Raw genomic sequence first — 20,376 nt, forward strand, 5'->3', positions numbered from 1 at the left:
ACAAACACTATGGACACAGGAGACACACACATATATATATACAAAGATAGAGGGAGGACATAAGAGATTTACATGATTAAAAGAGAAGGAGAGAAGATCGGTATCAGTCGAAACACTGAGTCGCCTATGATTCACCTTCGATTTCGCCTCTGACGTCGTCTCTGTTTGCCTGTGGGTTTAAACATAATTTCACGATCAATTGATTTTGATGTATGTCGGATCGGGATGTGGGTATTAAACCCTAGAACCGTGTATGCTGACATAGAGCCTACTACGCAGCTTATGTGAAAGCTTTTAACGAAAAATCGTTAAAAGTCAAATGATTTTAACGATCTTCTAAGTAATTATAACTACAGTTATACAATTTAAATTTTTTAATTACTTTATTAGGTGACTGAAAATTTTTTCAACTTGATGATCTATTTGAAAGTTACGTGCGAGTACAGTGACCAATTAACCATTTTACCGACAATTTTTTGTTAAACTTAAAAAGCTGCTCCCCTCGTTAAAAATACATTTTTATAAACCCTCCGGCTCTGCCAAAAAAGTAAATAAATAAATAATGGGGAGAATAAAAGCACAGGTTTCGCGAATGTTCTTTTAGGAACAGAGAGCACGGAGAGAGCTCTGCCATTCAAATAAAGCGGAGTGACAATCATTCATTCAAACCCTAGTTTTTTACGACCACCATGTCGCACTTCGGACGTGCCGGACCTCCAGATATCTCCGATACTTTCTCTCTCCTCATCCTCAACATCACTTTTCGTACGTCTCTCTCTCCCAGTGTCCCTCCTTAATCTCTCAATTCTCTCTCTCTCTCCCAGTCTCCCTCCTCTCTCTCTCTCAATTCTCTCTCTCCCCCTCTCTCTCCCCCTCTCCCAGTCTCACTCCCTCTCTCTCCAGTCTCCCTCCTTAATCTCTGAATTCTCTCTCTCTCCCCCAGTCTCCCTCCTCTCTCTCTCAATTCTCTCTCCCCCCCTCTCTCTCCCCCTCTCCCAGTCTCACTCGCTCGCTCTCTCTCTCTCCCTCCTCTTTCTTTCGCTCTCTCTCTCTCTCTGATCTTTATTATTTCGTTAATTTATTGTATAAAACAAAGACATAATTTTAATTTTAATTGTTGATATAGGCACATCAGCTGATGATCTGTTCCCGCTGTTTGATAAGTACGGCAAGGTCGTCGATATCTTCATTCCCAGAGATCGCAGGTATATATATATCCTTCTTATTATGAGTATACATGTTTATCTTTTCGTAAATTTATATCAGTGAATTAAATTATTGTATAATTTGACTGATTACAGATTACTACACATATCAAACGTGTTTTATAGATTAATTGTTATTTCGTGTATATTATTTATGTTATATGTAGTTAGATGAATGTTAGGAGTTATATAAATTTACCAATTACTGTGGTTTGCTTTTAAATGGATTCGATGTTTTTATAAGGAACTAATTTTAAGTGAAACTTTTGCTGCATTATCTTGGGATTATGGAAAACAGGTGTTCAATTTTTCATGTTATTTTTCTGTAGATTGTTTAAATTTTGATTTGTTATGAATCAGGACTGGTGAATCGCGTGGATTTGCATTTGTTCGGTACAAGTATGCAGATGAAGCACAGGAGGCTGTTGATAAACTAGATGGTATGTTCTTATACGTCTTTTACGAATTTATGTCGTGTAACAGTTAATTAACCTTTTAGTGAAGGTTTCGAGGAAGTGCAGTTTGAAATGTTAGCTATTCTCGAGCATCAGTGTTATCGAGCCTCATTAAGTACACGTATATACAATTTTTATGTCTTATGATGTTTATTTAAAAATATTGTGACAGGGAGAGTGGTGGATGGTAGAGAAATTGCCGTGCAGTTTGCAAAGTATGGACCAAATGCAGAACGCATGTGAGTATGCATTTAATTGTATTACATATCCTCCATTTGCTTTCTGGTTTAACATATGATAGGTGGATACATCTTTGGATTGCAGAGTGTTCAAGTTGCAAATGTTTTGCTATCAAGCTAATATTCAGATGTTGTAAATGTGAATAATACAGATAAATTTGAGTGTGTCATTGGATATCTTTCATATTACAATTTTGTTGGTCCTGTGACACCTGTCATCTCTTACTAATGTTAGGATAAGTTGGCATTTTCTCCTGTTTTCCAGTTCCGTGAATGATGTCCAATGTTTGATATCACTGTGTAACTCTTTTCTTTCCTGCTATATTACTTTTAATTGATGATTCCCTCTGCATTGAAGTCAGTTGTTTTTATTTATTCATCTAATAGCTGTCATTTTTTCATATTTATATTAGCTGGCCACTGACAATTATCCATTCTTTTATAATTCAGTCATCAGGGTAGGATCATTGAGAAGTCTCCTAGACCTGGACTCAGATCGAGAAGCCGTAGCCCTTCAAGAAGGTAGAACATCTACTCTTTCTCATTATAACATTGCATGGTATTTTGTTCACTTTTGGTATTGTAATTTGAGGTATATATTTTTAATTTAATTTTTTGTCCTTTAGTAAAAACTAGATTAGTTCCTGGGTAGATTCCCGGTTATATTGTATTATTTTAATTAAAATAACATTTAAAAATTAATATATTTAGTTTTTAAAGATGTCAATGATGGTGTATTATGTATATATAATTTGAAATATACATAATTGTATACTATATTGTTTTATTTATAATTTGATATTAGTAATTTACATGTCTTAATAGACATATTTTATATTTTATTCAAATATGTTAAGTGCAGATTTACAGTGATAATAAAGAAATTAATGAGATAAAAAAGAAATTAAGGAGATATGAAAATGAAGAAGAGAGAGAATTAGTGGAGGAAGAAAACATAATAAAGGAGGAGAGAGATTTAGTGGAGAAGGAATTTTTTTTTTAAAAGGTATAGAGGAGCTTTCCATGTAAGCAATTACTTATAAGGAGGGAAAGACATGTGTCAAATTTAACGAGAGAGTGACACATGTCTAATTGTACTCATCTGTAGTATAATGTAGACTAGAAATTTAAATTTGTGTAGATTAGGTACCAGGATACAATTTGCTGTGGCAGGTTCAATTTATCACGACTAAATAAATTTATATATTATATATTTGTATATTAGTTTGTAATTATTTGTTGCAACTCAATGACTCATGCTGGTGTTACCTGGACATTGAACTTTATAGTAGGTTCAGGGATGATTACTACAGGGATAGGGATTACAGGGGGAGAAGCCGAAGTAGGAGTTTGGATAGGTACCATGGCAGGGAAAGGCATTATCGTTATCGAAGCAGGAGCCGCAGCATAAGCCCAGACTATGAAAGAGGGCGTGGCAGGAGGCGTTATGATTATGATGATCGCAGGAGAAGTCGTTCACCAGAAAGGTGTCTTTCTTCAAGTTTATGAAGTTATATATTTTTACCTCAAATTTTATCTGAAGTAATGGTATTCAATTGTTTCAATCCCTTCCTCTGTGCAGCCTCAGTCCTCGAAGAAGTTTGACACCTCGGAGGTCTCCATCCCCTAGAGGTAGGAGTCCTTATGGACGCAGCCGCTATAGGCGATCTCCAACTCCCCGGAGTCTCTCACCAAGAGATCGCAGATCTTATTCACGCAGTCCTATTTCCGACAATGTGAGCTGCAAATGCATACATCTAATGTTTAATGCACTCTTGTCAACAGAATTTTTTTAATTTCAATCCCGCAAACTGGAATAACAATTATTTAACTTTCAAGATGTTATCTCTTTTATTCTTTTCTTGGCTAACCGTGTGTTTTTTAAATGTGTAATATTCAGCAGTGATCTGCAACAATTGTGATCTGGAGGAAGTGAGAAACTATCTTGTGTTGGCAGTCTGCAGGGAACCAAACATTGACCGTGATCTATTAGAGTTGCAAGTGCTAGTTTGGTAGGATTGAATCTCTTGCTACTTAATATCACAGTATTAAGTTGAGCATCTATATGGATGTTACAATTTGGTGGACACTGTTTTCCTTCGATTTAAGGTTGTTATAAACAATGTTGCTTAGACTGATTGTTTTGAATGCTTTATAACATCGAGACGATATGGGTTTATGTTTGTGTTGGTTTTTGATGTACTCTGTTGTGAATGCCCTCTGACATGCCTTCTATTACTTCTTTTCATTTTCTTTTTAACTATGTAATTATAGTAGTGCAGTAAATGAAAAGATTACCATTTGGAAATAGTGTGGTGGGATTTCACTTTCGATATACTAACTTGTTATAAAATACGTACTGGTTTTTATAGCTATGTTCGGTGAAAGAATGAATGAGGCTGGAGGTCGTGATGATATGGATGATGTACAATTAATGATTGATAGATGAATGATCCTGGTTTGAGTAGCAGAATGATCGTAGGGTTTTTTCTTTAGTAGATGAGTGATCAAGGGGTTGAATAGCAGAATGCAGTTGCTGAGACAACTATGAAATGAGTTTGTCTTTGACTGTGCTTATGATGGGTAAGTTTTAAAAGTTCAGTTTTTACTCTGAACCAATTATTTACCTTTTTTAACCCGATGTTAACCTGGGCAAAGTAATTGATGCCAAAGTAGTGAAAAATAATCGGTATGGTCTTTAAGTTGTTTCAAGCTGTAGATGCTGTCGCATATACGGTGGATATAATATTTCATTTCAGTGATGCTGATGATAACAATATGGAGCAGGCGTTCTTTTCCAATGATTGCACATGTAATGAGGCAATGACAGGTCACAAAGTATTGTTGGTTATTAGTATGCATATTGATTAATTGATTAAAAACTTCATATATTCTAAGATTTAAGTGACTCGTGATGTTTTATATTGGAAAAGTCTGATCTTTTCTTTCCATTTCTTGGTGCTGTTCTGTTATGTGGGTTTGTTGGTTCCAGCTGCCGAGTTGTAGCTGTGATGCAGCTGCTGTTCGTTGGTTCAATAAATATAATGTTGCAGTTGAAAGCCACCTTGCTATCTAGCTGAAGTATTAGAGTTCAAGGTTGTGTTTTTCTGTGATGTTTGTTTTGTTTTGTTTTTTGGGGAGTAAGATGTAGTTCTTTAAAAATCATTGTTAAAGGTCTGGGATGGCGTATTCTAAAAGAAACATTTAGAAATGGTGAACATCTCAATTTAGCACTTACCTTGTTCAGGAATGTAATAACTATCTTTTTTCAGGTATGCCTAGTCAATCTATGCCGGCGTTTATTTACTTGGTTAACTAGCCTTCCGTTACCTTAGTTTCAGTTTTGTGTCGGTAAACATGTGGAAACCCATGATCTTAGCAACATGGCGATAAGCTCAACATGAATAGTTAAATGCTTTAAATTTTCAGAACAATTGGTTTGCTACTTGAACAATATTAGTTTAACATCATTGATTTTAGTTGTGAAATCATCTAGCGTCTGTCTTTGGTACATTCATACTGATCGAGTCGGAGGCCATCTAGATATATTGTCTCGGGGGTGGAATAAAGTCTGATATGGTTTAGGAAGGCAATGGGCAAAATGTGTCCTGTTATGTATTTTGTAGGGAAAACACAAATTTTGGCCTCTGGATCCAAATTTTGATCCATAAAATTCTAATTTGGGGAATTAGAACCAGGGAGGTAAACGAGTCAAACTATTTTTGAGCTACTTGAGCTTGACTCGTAAAATATTCGAATTTAGCTCGGTGAGCTCGAGTTTCAAATTGCTCGGTGCGTAAGATTCGCGAGCCTTGTCGAGCCTCTGATAATTTTATTTTTCAAAATATAATTATATTTTATATAAATTATTCAATATGTTATTTATATTTTATATATTTAATCGGATTAAACTTGAGTCGAACCAATTATAGTCTGAGTTTTTTCAATATTTGATGAAATTGAATCGAGTTTTCGAGCCAAACTCGTGTATATTGAGCTTTTTTAAAAACCGAGTGTCAAGTTTGAAATTAAAGGTTTGGTCCGAGCTCGAGCCTAGCCCCGCATTGCTACATGATTTACAAGGTGACGAGGATGTTGGAAGTGTCAAACAACTTTGGTACATTTTATACTTTCATCAAGTTTAAATGCAAGGCTTACTCGGCTTGTTATCTGAGACCACATTTATTTAAATTATTATTTTAATGCAATGTTCTAAAAATCCCCGATTTTTAAAAAAGTCCCCGATTAATCCCCTACAAAGTATCCGACCGATTCGATCATTGAAATCCGATTTATTTTTACCAATTTTTTTTATTGCAGTATATATAATTATTTATTAAAATTAAAATACTATATTAATGTAAAAATAAATAATTATAGAAATTATGATATATAAATATATATTTGTTTATAAAATAACTAATATAATCATAATAATATATTAAATATAATTTAATATTATAATACATCCGATTTTTACTCCGATTAATCCCCGATTTTCAATTAATCCTAAATCGGTAGCTCGACCGATCTTTCCCAATTCCCGATTTTTACAACACTGTTTTAATGAGATTAATTATTGCAAAGAAAGAAAGAGGAAAGTTAGGTTATCAAAAAAATTTAGAAAACACGGGTTTGGAATTTTTTTTAGTTGAAATCGATTATGTACCTGAATCCATAATAGAATTAGTGTTATTTGGTAAAAATTGTTCAAAGTCTAACACATATCTCTCATTCTAATTTAAACAAATATTCTAAATAAAAGGAAATATTAATAAATAAATAATAGGTTAAAAATATTAAAGCAATCTGTATACCACTGATATAGTTACTTAAACTATCATTTGGTAGACCCTGTAGTTGTTGTTAGTCGTAACGATTCTAAATAGTTGTTTTATTAAGTGATTGAGTTGGGTATTTCAACTGGCTGATTAAATTAATTAAATTGGTTCGAATAAAATTGTTTGATAAGAGGTTTCAATTAACATTTTGTTTCAAAAAGATCTTATTAGGTAATTTTCTCAAAATTAGCTTTTCATGATAAAAAAATTACTTTAAAATCTAACTATTATTAAAGGTTTCATTTGGTCAAAACTCTAATTTGTTTTTTTTTAAACTATTTATTTGCCAAAAAGCTAACTTCAAAAACTGGGCTCGTAACTTTTAGATGGTTTGATATACCATACATTATATTAGAAACGCAGCCTCCAAAATAATCGAACCACTAAAAATGATTTGAACGGTTTTTAAATTGCTGTTCCGAATTGCTGTGCTCGAATCTGAATTAGCGATTTAGCGTATTCTATGAACAGCTATACTTTCTGCGTAATTATATTCCTATTCACAAGATACAGATGCTTAATGTTTGGAAGCTCCTAAATAACTTGGCGTGTATCTTTGACAAATACTTGCACATCTGGATGAAAGGTTTGGTAAAATTTTGACCAAACAGTTATAATTTAGAAAAAAATGCTCGTAACTACGTATTTAGGAGGTTTATCTATATTTTTGGTGACAAAATTGTAATTTTTTATTATAATTGTGTGATTACAAAACTAGTTTATAACCCGTACTTTGCACACAGGTATTTTAAAAATTATTTAATAAAAATAAATAAATAAATTTATAATTAAAATTGAATAATATAATTCTGAAAGATTAAGTAATCTATATAATAAGTGTATTGCATCTACATAAGTCAAAAACTACTTTCGTTACATAAGTTATTTTTATGTTATACTATATTTTATGAGATTATTTCCATAAATAGATCTGTCAAAATTTAAATTTTACTTCAAATTTGTATTAAAAACTTAACATAAGTAACACAATTCATATTTATAATTGTATTGCAAAGTTTCTATAATTAAAATGGGTCATAATAAATATTTGGATTTTGATAAATCTAATAAGAATACCAAACCTAAAAATGATAGTCCACTAGGTCAAATTAAAGTTAAAAATTACTCCCTCCATCTCATATTATGTGTCTTCTTTGCATTTTTGCCGGTCAAATTGACTTAAGTTTGACTGAAATTTATTAATAATTTATAATTAAACAAAATAAAAAAATTACATCACCGAAAAGTAGATTTAATCTACTTTAATATATAATTTTTAGTTTTTTGAAATAATATACGAGTAATGTTTAATCGTTAGTCAAAAGTTGCTAAATTTGACTTCTATAAAAGGAAATGTGACACATAATATGAGATGGAGTATGGATACCAAACCTTAGGAAAAGGTTATTCAGCAATTTATAATATATAGATATTCTCGTGTATTCACATTAAAAATTGTTTTATACCCACCTAAGTTACATGAGTACGTATTTAGGAGTATCAATCTATTTATGTTATTAGCTTTAAGAAGGAAAATAAGTTCTAACCTCCCTGAACTATAAATATATATTTATAGATAATTCAAGAAAAAAATTTATGATTATGTCTCATGAGTCAGAGTTTGTCGTTTAAATGCGATTTACCTTGGTTCACTGATTTGCAGGCTATTGCGTGAGTCCGTAGGGTTTACCCAGTACGCACCCGAAGGGTAGCAGCTGCGAGTTAATTACGATAAAAAAAATATTAATTTTTTCTCATCACAGTACTTCCGTTAAAATAAGATTAGCGCAGCCGAAGAACATTCTTGGAGATCCGGATAATCAAAGGCAATATTGAAAGTAATTTTGGTTTCCAAATTTAAAACTTGAGTAACTAAATCGCTAGTTATTCAATATCGATATCGTCAAAATCACTGAAAAACTAATCAAATTAAAATCCTAATTCCAGCCAAAAATCAAAAATTTCCAAAACTGAATTTTGATGGTGCAAATGGATAGTGGATTGAAAAATGGGCGTTTTGGACATCGAAATCATCTTCAAATTTATTCTCCGGAACTTCAATATTTTTCTTAAGAGTTTTGCCACGTTACTGAAAAAAAAATCAAAAATTAAATTACGTACAAATTTACATTTATAATTCAGGGACCTAGAAAAAAAAAGTGTCAATAGTTTAGGGATGTTAAAATTAATTTTCCCTTTCAAGAATAGACTAGATAATATTTAGAACGTATTGGTAGCCCATCCCGAAGTATCATAGATAAAAATAGCTGCTGCTGAAATTGATGACAAGGTTGCAAAGATATCAAAGTGGGAAGTCATCTAAAAATGGTGTGTTGGAGAGTGAATCTTGCATTCGTTTGAAGACCACAAGATTGTTTTTTAGTGATCCTTTCTGGAAACAATTTTGTGCACTCGTGCGAAAACTAAGATTGATTAGTCAAATGCTGCATTTTTGACATTTTCAGCTGCTGATATTAGAGGAGAGCTGCATGCAAGCTCAAGGGGACCTTAGTAAATGTACCAGTGTTATCTTTCTCAATATTGTTCAATCAATCAATTCCATTGATTAGAAATTATATGTGAGAGTTCCCTTTTTACCAACACATATTTGGAAGTAAAAGAGTCTTTACATGGAACCAAGATAGTGTGGCACCTGCATCTGACGGCAGAGCTCTATCCACTTGCCGAACTTGGTCTTTTGCCTCCTAGTGTCTGAATTATGGCCTCTAGCAGTTTAATTTCTTTATCACGCTTGTATATTTCTTCTTGCTTTGCTCGCAATTCTTCCATATGCAGCTCAAATACTTCTGTAATTCATAATATAATTAGGGTATAGAAAAGTAGGTACTGCATGGTAGAACATTGCTTTGACAAGCACTATTGGCATAAATGAGCATTTACAGTTCCCAGTGATTATTCTGAATATGGTTCTGTTAAAACTAAATTTAGGCTCAAGGCCACAAAAGATATATAAAGTTAAAACCTCAGACAAGGACTCAGGGGTCAGCAAACATAATGAGACTCTACATCATGGGTCTTTTCACGAATATACCAGTCATGCAAGAACTCGTTCAAGCCCTCAATTACTTATTCATTTTTCACAAAGCATTTGCATGTTCTTGAAAGGTTCTTAATCTCATGTGTGTATATGGCAAAACTAATTCAGCATAAACATGCCTGAAACCCGGTACTGGCAGAAATAAGTGAAGATGCCAGATGCTCCCAATTTTTTATATATATTTGTCACTGGTAGAGAAATTATAGGTTGAGAAAAACTAAACGAAGGTGTCAGTCTAAAGGCCAACTTATGACAAAAATATTACACGCTTAATTGATATCTATATATTGTTAAACACACTTTATATAGAAGCTTACTAATTTGACAAATATGGTGACTTTGCGAGTGTAAACAATAAAAAAAAGAGAATGAATTCGTCAAGACAAATACTGTCGCTGTATCCGTTTTTGGATAGATCTATATTTCCCCTAAAATGTGATTTTTGAGCTGTTGCCTATACATATTTCCGAAAAAGCAACAATTAGCATCGCCCCGCTCAGATACATATGTACGACAAGCTATATATCTATGTCTATCTGTTGACAACTTGACATAGTATAATATCATACTACGGGGCATGAAGGAGTAACAAAAATCTCTGTAGTTATAAAATCAACTCTCTTTTCTTTAGACTTGGAGTATGAAAACTGCCATGTTATTGAAGTAACAAGTGCAAGGGGGTGAAAACAGATCTTGTTTATGTAACAAATGTCCTGTGTATAAGCTATAATCTCTACTGGCAAGTCGTCCACTGAATCCATTCTACATGACTAGCATCAGTTAGCGTGGGTAATATTTTCTAACTGGACAGTTATGTAAATGAGCAAACAACCCTAATTATATTGCAAAGGTAACTTGTAACTTTGGGTCAGAATATGCATTTTGTTAGTTTGATATGGTTAACTAAGTGAGCATTTACGGTTCCCAGTGATAATTCAGAATATTGGTTGTGTTAAAACTAAATTTAGGCTTAAGGTCGCAAAAGATATATAAAGTTAAAACCTGAGACAATGACCCGGGGGTCAGCACAAAGCATGTGGTTGTACTTGAAAGGTTCTTAAATTTTAACCTCATATGTGTATATGGCAAAACTGATTCAGGATAAACATGCCAGAAACCGGGTACTGGCAGAAACTAGTAAAGATGCCAGATGCTCCCAAATTTATATATAAATTTTTCACCGGTAGAGGAATCATAGGTTGAGAAAAACTAAACGAAGGTGTCAGTCTAAAGGGAAACCTATGACAAAAATATTAGACGCTTAACAAATGTCTATATATTGTTAAACACACTTTATATAGAAGCTTACTAATTTGACAAATATACTGACTTTGTGAGTGGAAACAATCAAAATAAATGAAGAATTTCGTCAAGAAAAATACCGTCACTGTATCCGTTTTTGGATAGATCTATATTGCCCCTAAAATGTAATTTTTGAGCTGTTGTCTATATATATTTTCGAAAAAGAAATAATCAGCATGTCCCTCTCAGATACATATGTAGGCAAAGCTATATATATCTATGATCTATCTGTTGACATAGTATAATATCATACTATGGGGCATGTAGGAGTAACAAAAATCTCTGTAGTCTGTAGTCATAGAATCAACTCTCTTTTCTTTAGACTCAAGTGTGAAAATTGTCATGTTATTAAAGTAACAAGTGCAAGGGGGTGAAAATAGATCTTGTTTATGTACCAAGTGCCCTGTGTATAAGCTATAATCTCTACTGGCAAGTCGTCCACTGACTCCATTCTATATGACTTGCATTAGTTAACGTGGATTATATTTATTATCTGGACACTTCTATAAATGAGCAAAAAACCCTGATCATACTGCAAAGGTAACTTGTAGTTTGGGTCAGATAAGCATTTTGTTAGCTTGATACGGTTAACTAATTGTCTTGAGTCTTGACTGGACTTATCAATTGCCTAAAATTTACCAGAACACATGGACTTCAAAATATTTAATGTACCATGTGTCCACAAGTTCTTCAAAATATTCATAATTAACATCGAATGAAGAGTATACATACTGGTGGTGTTCTCAAGCTCCCTTGTGATTTCTTGTGCACGTAATTCAGCAGCCTTCTGTCCTGCCTCGGCTTGTCTCTTTTCTGTACGTGCTCGAGCAGAGGCTGAAATGGCAGCGTCCAGTTCTCTTTCTAAATTTTCAACACGCTGCTCAAGAGTCTGCGATAATCATAGATCAAATTGGTTGTAACTTGTAATTATACCCTCAAGCACATAAACAGAAACACGTACTAGAGATGTCTGCAGACAAAGGCATATTTTTTGTAGTTATTTTAAATTAAACTGTTTAAACAACTGCCAAAGTTTTAATATACAACATTTTTTATTTATTTTCAATTGAACACTGTGATTTTAATACGAATATGCAATAAATTGCAATTTATGAATTTATAGTTACTAACCCTTGGCAAGTAATTACTGATTCGCAAATGCCCCCTTGCCTACCAACAATCAAGAACCAACAAGATATAATCTTTTAAGCGCACTAGTCTTTAACTGAATATTTCTAATAAAAATTTAAAATTAGATCGTGTAGCTGAACAACTCCATTTATGACCCCTGATTCTTTTGAGCTCGAATCAATAAAACCTCAATCTAATATTGAATCCACACTGATTAAACCATGACCCACCAAAATTTAACCTTCTTAATCAACCAAACACAACTCAATTTGGAAAAAGTAATCACAAATTTATGATGAATAAAACCATGATCTAAGACTGTCCGAAAATAACCACCCACGACCTACAAATTTAACCCTTAATGATCAACAAACAGTTCAATTTCGACAAAACAAGCCCAATATAATCAATTAATTCCCAGTCCAATATTTACATCCAACCCCATCCATCCACAACCCATACAAATTTGATATGACCATCAAACACAGCTCAATTTCGACAAAAACAAGCTCAAATATACAACAAATTTAATATTTAATATATTAATCACAGTCTAATATTTACATCCAACCCAATCCTAACCACAACCCACAAAAATTGAACCCTTTCAAAAATCATCAAACACAGCTCAATTTAGTCAAAAACAAACACAAATCTACAATCAATCCAAGATCATGATCAAAAATTCACAGTCTAATATTCACATCCAATCCACCAAAATTCAACCCTTAATGATCATCAAACACATCTCAATTTCCACAAAAACAAACATAAATTCACAATCAATCCAACCCAATTTAACCTTAACCCACCAAAACCCCACCCATAATTATCATCAAACACACATCAATATCAACAAAAACAAACTCAAATTCAAAACCAACCCAAGATCATCCAATTCAACCACAACCCACTAAAATCCAACCCTTAAAAATCAAAACCCACATCTCAATTTCAACCAAAACAACAAAAATATAATTTATTTTTTTTAAAAAAAGAGAGGTACCTTGATAGTTCTAGCTTGTTGAGAAGTGAGAGAGGCTTTAAAGAAAGTATCATCATCAACATAAACAGCTTTGTTGAGAAGTAAGTTCTGAAGAGATTGAAGATTATTAGACATGCCATTTATATTTGCCATCGCTGCGTTCCATCTTTCGTTTGATTCTACTTCTTGTCTCCTCTCCATCCTGTCTGTCTTGTCTCTTTTCTTTAGAGGCTTGGCTAGATTAACATAGTATTCAGACACTGTTGAAAATCAAAGTAGAGCAGTGCCGTGTTCCCAAAAAAATGACGTGTGACACACGTGGACATGTCCTATATATAATCGGAGTAAAATAATAAATTGATATAAAATTTTAAAAATATTAAATAAAATGAACAAGTTTGTGTAAAAAATTATAATAAATTATCGAGTGCATAGCACGGGTATAAAAGTAGTGCATCTCACACTCCGGGTTTTGTATTATGTTTAGAAAAGTTGTTATCTACTACTCCTTATGTCTCTCATATTTACTAATATTTGGGTTGGATAGGCATATTAAGAAAAATTATAAAAATAACGGAGAAAAGTTAAAAAGTGAGTAAAGTAGTAAATATTACTAAAGTAATGATACTTATTAATATTATATGTATAAAGTGGGTATAATTGAGAAAAATAGTGAATGCAATTACTTTTTATATTATAAAAAGTTTACTATTTTTGAAATTTTTTGAAATGTAAATAATTTGAATGAACATCCCAAAAATTAAAGTGTAAATAAATAGAGTATAAGACATATATAAGCATTTTGGGATTTTTTGTGGAAAATTTTTGAAACTTAACATTTCTCCTCAAAGTAATTTTATCATTTTTAAAATTTAAAAAAGAAAAAAAATGTCCTAAATATGTGTAAGAGAGTTAGGAAAGTTCAGAAAGTTACACGAGTATGTAATATATTTTTAGTGGCAACAATTTAAATTTTTAATTAACATATGTAATTACAAAAATATTTCTATACATTTATATTAAAAATTCTTTTATATCGTCCTAAGTTAGTTGAGTACGTACTTAAAATCATTAAGTCCTAAAAATAACTAGAATTATTATAATTTTTCAAAATTTTTGTATATTTTTTATGTTAATAGTAAAAATCAAGATTAAGATTAAGATTTAATTTAATTTTTTAAAAAATGGATAATTTATGAGATCACTTACCTATTTTGTTACCGGTGATTAGGGGTGAGTATCGGGTGAAATGGACAGATTTGGAGTTCGTAATAATCTAAACCAAATTTAACGGTTTTACATTTTACTTTATAATTACCGCCTAAATTATAACGGTTCGGGTTGGGCGATTTCCGTTTAAACCGTTAAAAAAAATATGTGCATATATATATTAGGTAAAAAAATTAATAAATTAATAAATTATCAATTAAACAAGTTCATTATATAATAATTTAAATATTTTAACTTTAATATTTAATATCCAAGTGTACTTAACATAATATTAATTAAACTACTTATAAATATTAATAATTCATATAATATATGTATCCTCAAATATATAATTATAGTATTGTAATATATTCGGGTGGTTTGGATCTAAAGGGTGGTATAAAAGATAAATCCAAACTAAACTGTTATTTTTCGGGTTTTGAAAAATGAAAGCATAATCGATCCAAACCGTTACAAAACGATAAAATTTTCGGTTTGAAATGGCTGGTTTGGACGATTATGAAATTTTTTGCCACCCTTACCTGTGATATTGAACTATTTCTTATAAAATTATAAAATTTATTGGGATAAAATTTGGAAATTGAATTTTAATGGTTGATATCGATTTAGGATTGATCGAAAATCAAGCGATGATTTATTGTAATAATAATATTGGGATTTATTCAATTTTATTTTTTTAAAATAATTTCAATTAATTAGTTAATTGTTAATTAAAATATATTACTTTACAAATATCATAAAAATTAGAATTACTTATTACTAGTTTTTAATGTATTATGAATATATTAATGAAGAAAAGCTCATAAAACTGAATGACATCTAAAATATTAAATCAACGAGGTATCTTAAAAGTACCGGTAATAAATTAATCGATGAGAATTGTTCAAACTTTACTAAAAAATTTAAAACAAAAAAAGCCTTCTAAAAAATTATATAAATGTCTAATTGATGTTAACAGATAAAAATACACGAATTATTTAGTAAAAATATAGATGAATTACTAAAAAATTTAAAACAAAAAGGCCTTTTAAAAAATATGTGAATGACTCTTGATCTTAACAAATAAATTATACGGATTACTAAAAAAGTTTAAATATTACAAAAATGAGAAAAGTAAGGGGTAAAAAATTAAAAAAACCAATTATTTTGGGAGCTAGTGATCAAAATATTGAGTATCAGACCAAAATACACATTTATAGAATACGTATTTATTTTTTAAAATTTTAATAAAAAACACGCATCACTGAAATGTGTATTTTGTTTTTGTTTTCTCTATACACACATGGTAGTCGTGTGAATAGGGTTAAATATTTAAATTAAAGATGAATTTGTAGGCAATTTTCCCGGACACTCCCATCAATTGATATTTTTTATAGTTTAAATTAAAAAGTAGTGTATTTTAGGTATGTTTTCAAAATCCGGAAGAAGGTGAATGATGAAATAAATATATATTTAATAATTCATTTTCATATTATTTGTCAAATAATTATTATATATTATTACTTAATAATACATTAATAATATTATAATCTCGTAAATATATATTTAACAAATATAAGCTATAGGATCAATTTTATTTTGAAAGCTAATTAGCAAAAGTTAAAAGAAAATATATATATATATATATTGATCAATATAAATTATTTGTACCAGAGTTTTTTAAAAAGCTAATTAACATGAATTAAATATATTTCATATAAAATTAATATATCTGTAAAAAATAAATTATTACATATTAATAGAGCCGGCGCGTCGCACCGATTTTAAACCGGTATCGATTTTTTACTGGAAAAGTAAGGTAAAAATAAGTTTGGGAAAAGAATACGTAGTGGTGTAGTCTAACAGTGAAACCATTCTCCCCTATTTTATTACCATCTCTGTGTAACAGCAATCTCTCTCTCTAATACAATCTCTCTCTCTTCTCTCTCTCTCCCCCTCTAATACAATCTCTCTCTCTCTCTCTCTCTTATCTCTTCCCCCCTCTAATACAATATCTCTCTCTCTCTAGCTTCGACAGCAATTATCACATCAGATACAAATCCTTAGTTCACTTTGCGATTCATCCACAATCTCTTCGGTTTTGCTAGTGTTGGATTTTCAAACTTCGGTAAGTATTGTTCATTTTTCATTTTTAAATGTGTTATGATGAATTATATATGTGCATCAGCTAATGTCTTCATTATAAATATAGGAATAACGTAAGGTGTAATTTAAAAAATGAGGGTAAAAAATATGCTCCAACGGAATCCTAGTTAGTCCTTATTTCATCAAGATCTTTCCTCTTATAAAAGGAACTCAAATAGAGTACTAACATGTTCCCTAAAAATATTATTATAAAAATGAATCCTAGTGTTTTAGGATTTTTAATTGTATGTCAACTCCGACAACAATCCTTATAAGTGTATCCTAGTAATATTTTATTATTATATTTAAACTCTAGTTATGCATTTGATATGAAGAACGAGAGAGAAATTATTTTTTTATTATTAAAATGAAGCTAAAGAATCACTAAGAGTTAAGTCCAAAAGTGTGCTAGTAGCTTCCTTATAAATACTATAAAATAATAACTCTTAGTAAGTTAGGACATTATTTTATATTTTAACTCCAACAATGATCTCTAAATCAATTCCTTATTATTATTATAATAATAAATTTGAAAAGATATGAACAAAAACCGGAAGAAAGAGAAAGAAAAAAGTGGAAAAAAGAGTAAGAAATTAATATTCTATTAATAAAAATGATATAAGGGAGGAGTAGTTGTTTCTTAAAGGTGATGTATTAGTGATTTAATAAACCACTAAGACACTGTTGGAGTGCCAATTTAAGCCAAATTCCTTATATTTGAACTTAAGAGCCCATTTAAGGAAGCTGCTGGACTTACTTCAATGGTTATAAATAAGGCATGGGCGGAGGATGCTAACTTTTTAAGAAAACACTAGGATGTTGTTGGAGCTCTATTTTATACAAGATTCCTTAAATTTTAGTTTAGGATCTTAAATAGATAACTTGTTGGAGTAGCTCTAAAATAACTAACATACCCCTTCTTCTTAGCAAGTGCTAACTTTCATTTAATAATATAATATTAGAACACTTTCTTTCTCTCTCTATTATATAGTGTATGAAAAGTACTTTAAATAATATAATATCAAATAAGGAACCAATAAAAGGAATATTGTTGGAACTCAAAGTCCTTATCAATGTTCTAAATTACTAAGATCCAATATTTTATATTAAATATAAGGAATGAACTAGCATTCTATTGGAGTTGCTCTAAAGTATTGCCATTTGCAACTTAGATTTTTATGTGACCATAATCTAGATTTAAAGTCGTGTAAGGCCTTAAGCTAGAGGCCTGATCTGAAATTGCTTGCTAATTTGGTTCTCGATAGCAAGAGTAGATTTATGTTTACTGCAAAATTATGTTTACAGTAGATTTATGCTTACTGCAAAATGTGATAAAACAAAAATCCCTTGTAAGTTTCATTGTAATGAGGGGAGTAACTTTTTTTACGATTTCTGGATTTGCTTTTCATTACATTATGCTGCTTTTTTACAGTACACCGATATGTAAGATATATTGACCTTTGAATATTTACATTTTTTGAGTTTCCAGCTGCTTTTAACCAGCCAAAGTACATTTTCCAGTTAAGTTTGGATCAAAATAACTGAAAACAGTGCCCTTTTTACCACATTGACTATGCATTTCAATAATGCTTATCATCGGATAGGGAGGAAATAGGGCGTGGATTTGTCGCGGGGAGTTGCAAATTATGGTAATGAGAATTGTGTGAGACTTGCACAACGTGCGGGCTATTTTTTTCTCAGACACTAGCATTTCACACATGAGGGTCTTGTGTGGTATTTCTTTTCAGGACAATGTTTTGAATCATGTTATTTTTTGGCAAGAAATTCTTAAAATGTGAAAAGGACATACTGTAAGAATATTAAGAAAAGATCCGGTAAGGACCTTCATTTTAACACCTTGAGGTTTTAGAGCGGTTAGCTCCTTCACATGTTATCAACTGATCCACTCTTCGACCCATAAATGGGCTTTCGAATGAGGGGAGTTATAGAATGTTAATATTAGATCGTGATGAGGGCCTTTCTCTAACACTTTAAGGTTTTAGAGTGACCGGTTCCTTGATACAAACACGTGCAGTGTTGGAATTTTCTATACTCACAGTGACAAATTGCAATCTGAACTCTATTATAATTTAATTAGTAAGTTTCACTTTAAACTCAAGTTAGATTCCCGAATTATAATAAGTTATTTATTTAATTTAAATTCTTTTGTTTCTATAACTACAAAATTAAATAGTATTCATTTGTTATAGACTTTCATCCTAGTTTCAACTTTAATTCTCTAGAACTACATATTTAAATAGTACTATGAGTTATATTTATCTTAAGTAATTTAAAATTTAATTTTTTTAATATTAATATTTTAATTTTGGTCTGTGCTTTGCAAGGGATCAACTTGTGTGATTAATTAGCCAACTTTAGTTCATTTTGGCACTTGCATGCTTAGGTGGCAATTATAGAAACATCTATACTTGGTTCTATATTTAGCACCAAATATAGCATTTTGCTATTTTGCATCTAAGTTTGGCATCCCATTGGAGTTGGTTATTTTGCTTGGGTGCTATATTATAGCAATAGCACCACCATTGGACTTTCTCTCATCAATTTTTACCGTACAAAGTGCTAAACGAACCAATAATTTCTGTTAGCCTTTATTTGATGCCCGTAAATTGTTCCTAATCTCAAGGTCATCATTTTGGTCACATTTGGCATCACTTTTTGATATTATACTTGCTAGATAAGATTGATTAAGCAGAATATAATTTCCTAGCAGCAAGGGCGGATCTAAGTAGAGGCCTACGGGGACACGTGCCCGCTGAGAAATTTTTTTGAACAATTTCTTATTAGAAATTTATTATATAAATATGTATATTTTATCAAGTACTCCCACAAAAAAAGTTAGGTGCCCCTGCAATGTTTGTATTTATATGGTCTGGAGCCTAGTGTACATATGAAAAATTAAAAATTAATAAATAGATAAAAAGAAAGACAAAGAAACTGATCCGATCCTACAAATTGCGATAGAACATTCTTATAGATATTCTTCATCCGCCACTACCTGGCAGTAAACATTACAGTTTCCCAGCATTAAGCATCATGATCACACCAATTCAGAAGAGATGTAGCTTCCAGTAACTTTACTTTTATCTTAGTAAAGATTCTGAGACCAACATTTCTGTCTATGCCAGCAGCTATGGTTCAGTCGTTGGATTTCCGAAGTTTCATTGTTCGTGCTCGAGTGCTCAAGCTGTATAGACAAGCACTGAAAATCACAAAAAGGGCACCATGTGACAGTAAAGGTAATTTTTATATATATCTTTTCCCATTTACTCGTATCTAAAAGTAAACTGTGCTCAAACTTCTCCATAATGTTGTCGAGTACCTGTTATTAAAGTACCTAAAAATATTACTGTACATGTTAGACTCTGATGCTGCATGTCTAATTGTATTCTTTTTATTTTCATTTGTCCTTTCAGCGGAATTGAGAAATATAATTAGACAAGAGTTTGAGAGTCAACGAAATTGCAATGACAAGCAGAGGGTACGTTTCTTAATCAGTGATGGACTAGAGAGATTAAAGCGCTTGGATGAGATGCTTGATATGCAAGGCCATTGATGACTTGCACTGTATATATTGCCAGAAAAGAAACTGATGTTTAGGACTACTGTCTAAAGTTTTTTGTTGTGGTAGGCAGTGGTTGTCACTCCCTTCAGTTTCTTTTCACTTGTAAACGACTGTGAACCTTTGTTTTCTAAACAAGCATGTTTGCTGATGATTCCCAAATTCAGAGTAGGCAGGGAGGCGTTGATTGATACAGTTTGGTTTCTTAGCTTTGTTCACTTTATAA

The 20,376-nt window shown here is 31.5% G+C and overlaps 3 protein-coding genes across 12 annotated transcripts; 2 read left to right on the forward strand and 1 right to left on the reverse strand.

Annotated features, from left to right (window-relative positions):
- The first annotated feature begins 583 nt into the window (after positions 1 to 583).
- LOC141668236 (serine/arginine-rich splicing factor SC35-like) lies at positions 584 to 4,995 on the forward strand. 6 transcript variants are annotated; one of them, XM_074475021.1, is made up of 9 exons: positions 584 to 765; positions 1,127 to 1,205; positions 1,566 to 1,645; positions 1,833 to 1,899; positions 2,350 to 2,421; positions 3,192 to 3,386; positions 3,482 to 3,635; positions 3,800 to 4,008; positions 4,272 to 4,995. In XM_074475021.1, exons 1-8 carry the CDS (start codon positions 690 to 692, stop codon positions 3,803 to 3,805), a joined length of 729 nt encoding a protein of 242 aa, XP_074331122.1. In that variant the 5' UTR covers positions 584 to 689; the 3' UTR covers positions 3,806 to 4,008; positions 4,272 to 4,995. The 6 variants fall into 6 exon arrangements, with proteins under 6 accessions (XP_074331122.1, XP_074331116.1, XP_074331119.1 ...); XM_074475015.1 differs by having other exon boundaries at positions 585 to 765; positions 3,189 to 3,386; XM_074475018.1 differs by having other exon boundaries at positions 585 to 765; positions 3,189 to 3,386; positions 3,800 to 3,911.
- Positions 4,996 to 9,281: 4,286 nt separating this feature from the next.
- Positions 9,282 to 13,516, reverse strand: LOC141668987 (uncharacterized). Its single transcript, XM_074476049.1, has 3 exons — positions 13,238 to 13,516; positions 11,833 to 11,989; positions 9,282 to 9,547 (listed from the first exon to the last, which is right to left on the reverse strand). Exons 1-3 carry the CDS (start codon positions 13,415 to 13,417, stop codon positions 9,414 to 9,416), a joined length of 471 nt encoding a protein of 156 aa, XP_074332150.1. The 5' UTR covers positions 13,418 to 13,516; the 3' UTR covers positions 9,282 to 9,413.
- Positions 13,517 to 16,320: 2,804 nt separating this feature from the next.
- On the forward strand, positions 16,321 to 20,376 carry LOC141664105 (uncharacterized). Of its 5 annotated transcripts, none has more exons than XM_074469998.1 (4): positions 16,321 to 16,553; positions 18,060 to 18,219; positions 19,717 to 19,827; positions 20,005 to 20,376. In XM_074469998.1, the coding sequence occupies exons 3-4, from the start codon at positions 19,722 to 19,724 to the stop codon at positions 20,142 to 20,144; spliced, it is 246 nt and encodes an 81-aa protein (XP_074326099.1). In that variant the 5' UTR covers positions 16,321 to 16,553; positions 18,060 to 18,219; positions 19,717 to 19,721; the 3' UTR covers positions 20,145 to 20,376. The 5 variants fall into 5 exon arrangements, with proteins under 5 accessions (XP_074326099.1, XP_074326100.1, XP_074326101.1 ...); XM_074469999.1 differs by having other exon boundaries at positions 19,720 to 19,827; XM_074470000.1 differs by having other exon boundaries at positions 18,092 to 18,219.

The sequence above is a fragment of the Apium graveolens genome, chromosome 6 (assembly GCF_009905375.1).
Source record: "Apium graveolens cultivar Ventura chromosome 6, ASM990537v1, whole genome shotgun sequence".
NCBI classification, from domain to species: Eukaryota; Viridiplantae; Streptophyta; class Magnoliopsida; order Apiales; family Apiaceae; genus Apium; species Apium graveolens.

Excerpts from the sequence above, each read along its gene's own strand:
- LOC141664105 (XM_074469998.1), top strand. The coding sequence starts at position 19,722 with ATGGTTCAGTCGTTGGATTTCCGAAGTTTCATTGTTCGTGCTCGAGTG. Across the intron at positions 19,828-20,004 it reads GGCACCATGTGACAGTAAAG|CGGAATTGAGAAATATAATT; the intron begins GTAATTTTTATA and ends TTGTCCTTTCAG.
- LOC141668987 (XM_074476049.1), bottom strand. The coding sequence starts at position 13,417 with ATGGAGAGGAGACAAGAAGTAGAATCAAACGAAAGATGGAACGCAGCG. Across the intron at positions 11,990-13,237 it reads AACAAGCTAGAACTATCAAG|ACTCTTGAGCAGCGTGTTGA; the intron begins GTACCTCTCTTT and ends TGATTATCGCAG. Across the intron at positions 9,548-11,832 it reads GGAGCTTGAGAACACCACCA|AAGTATTTGAGCTGCATATG; the intron begins GTATGTATACTC and ends TATGAATTACAG.
- LOC141668236 (XM_074475015.1), top strand. The coding sequence starts at position 690 with ATGTCGCACTTCGGACGTGCCGGACCTCCAGATATCTCCGATACTTTC. Across the intron at positions 1,206-1,565 it reads TTCATTCCCAGAGATCGCAG|GACTGGTGAATCGCGTGGAT; the intron begins GTATATATATAT and ends GTTATGAATCAG. Across the intron at positions 2,422-3,188 it reads AGCCGTAGCCCTTCAAGAAG|TAGGTTCAGGGATGATTACT; the intron begins GTAGAACATCTA and ends TGAACTTTATAG.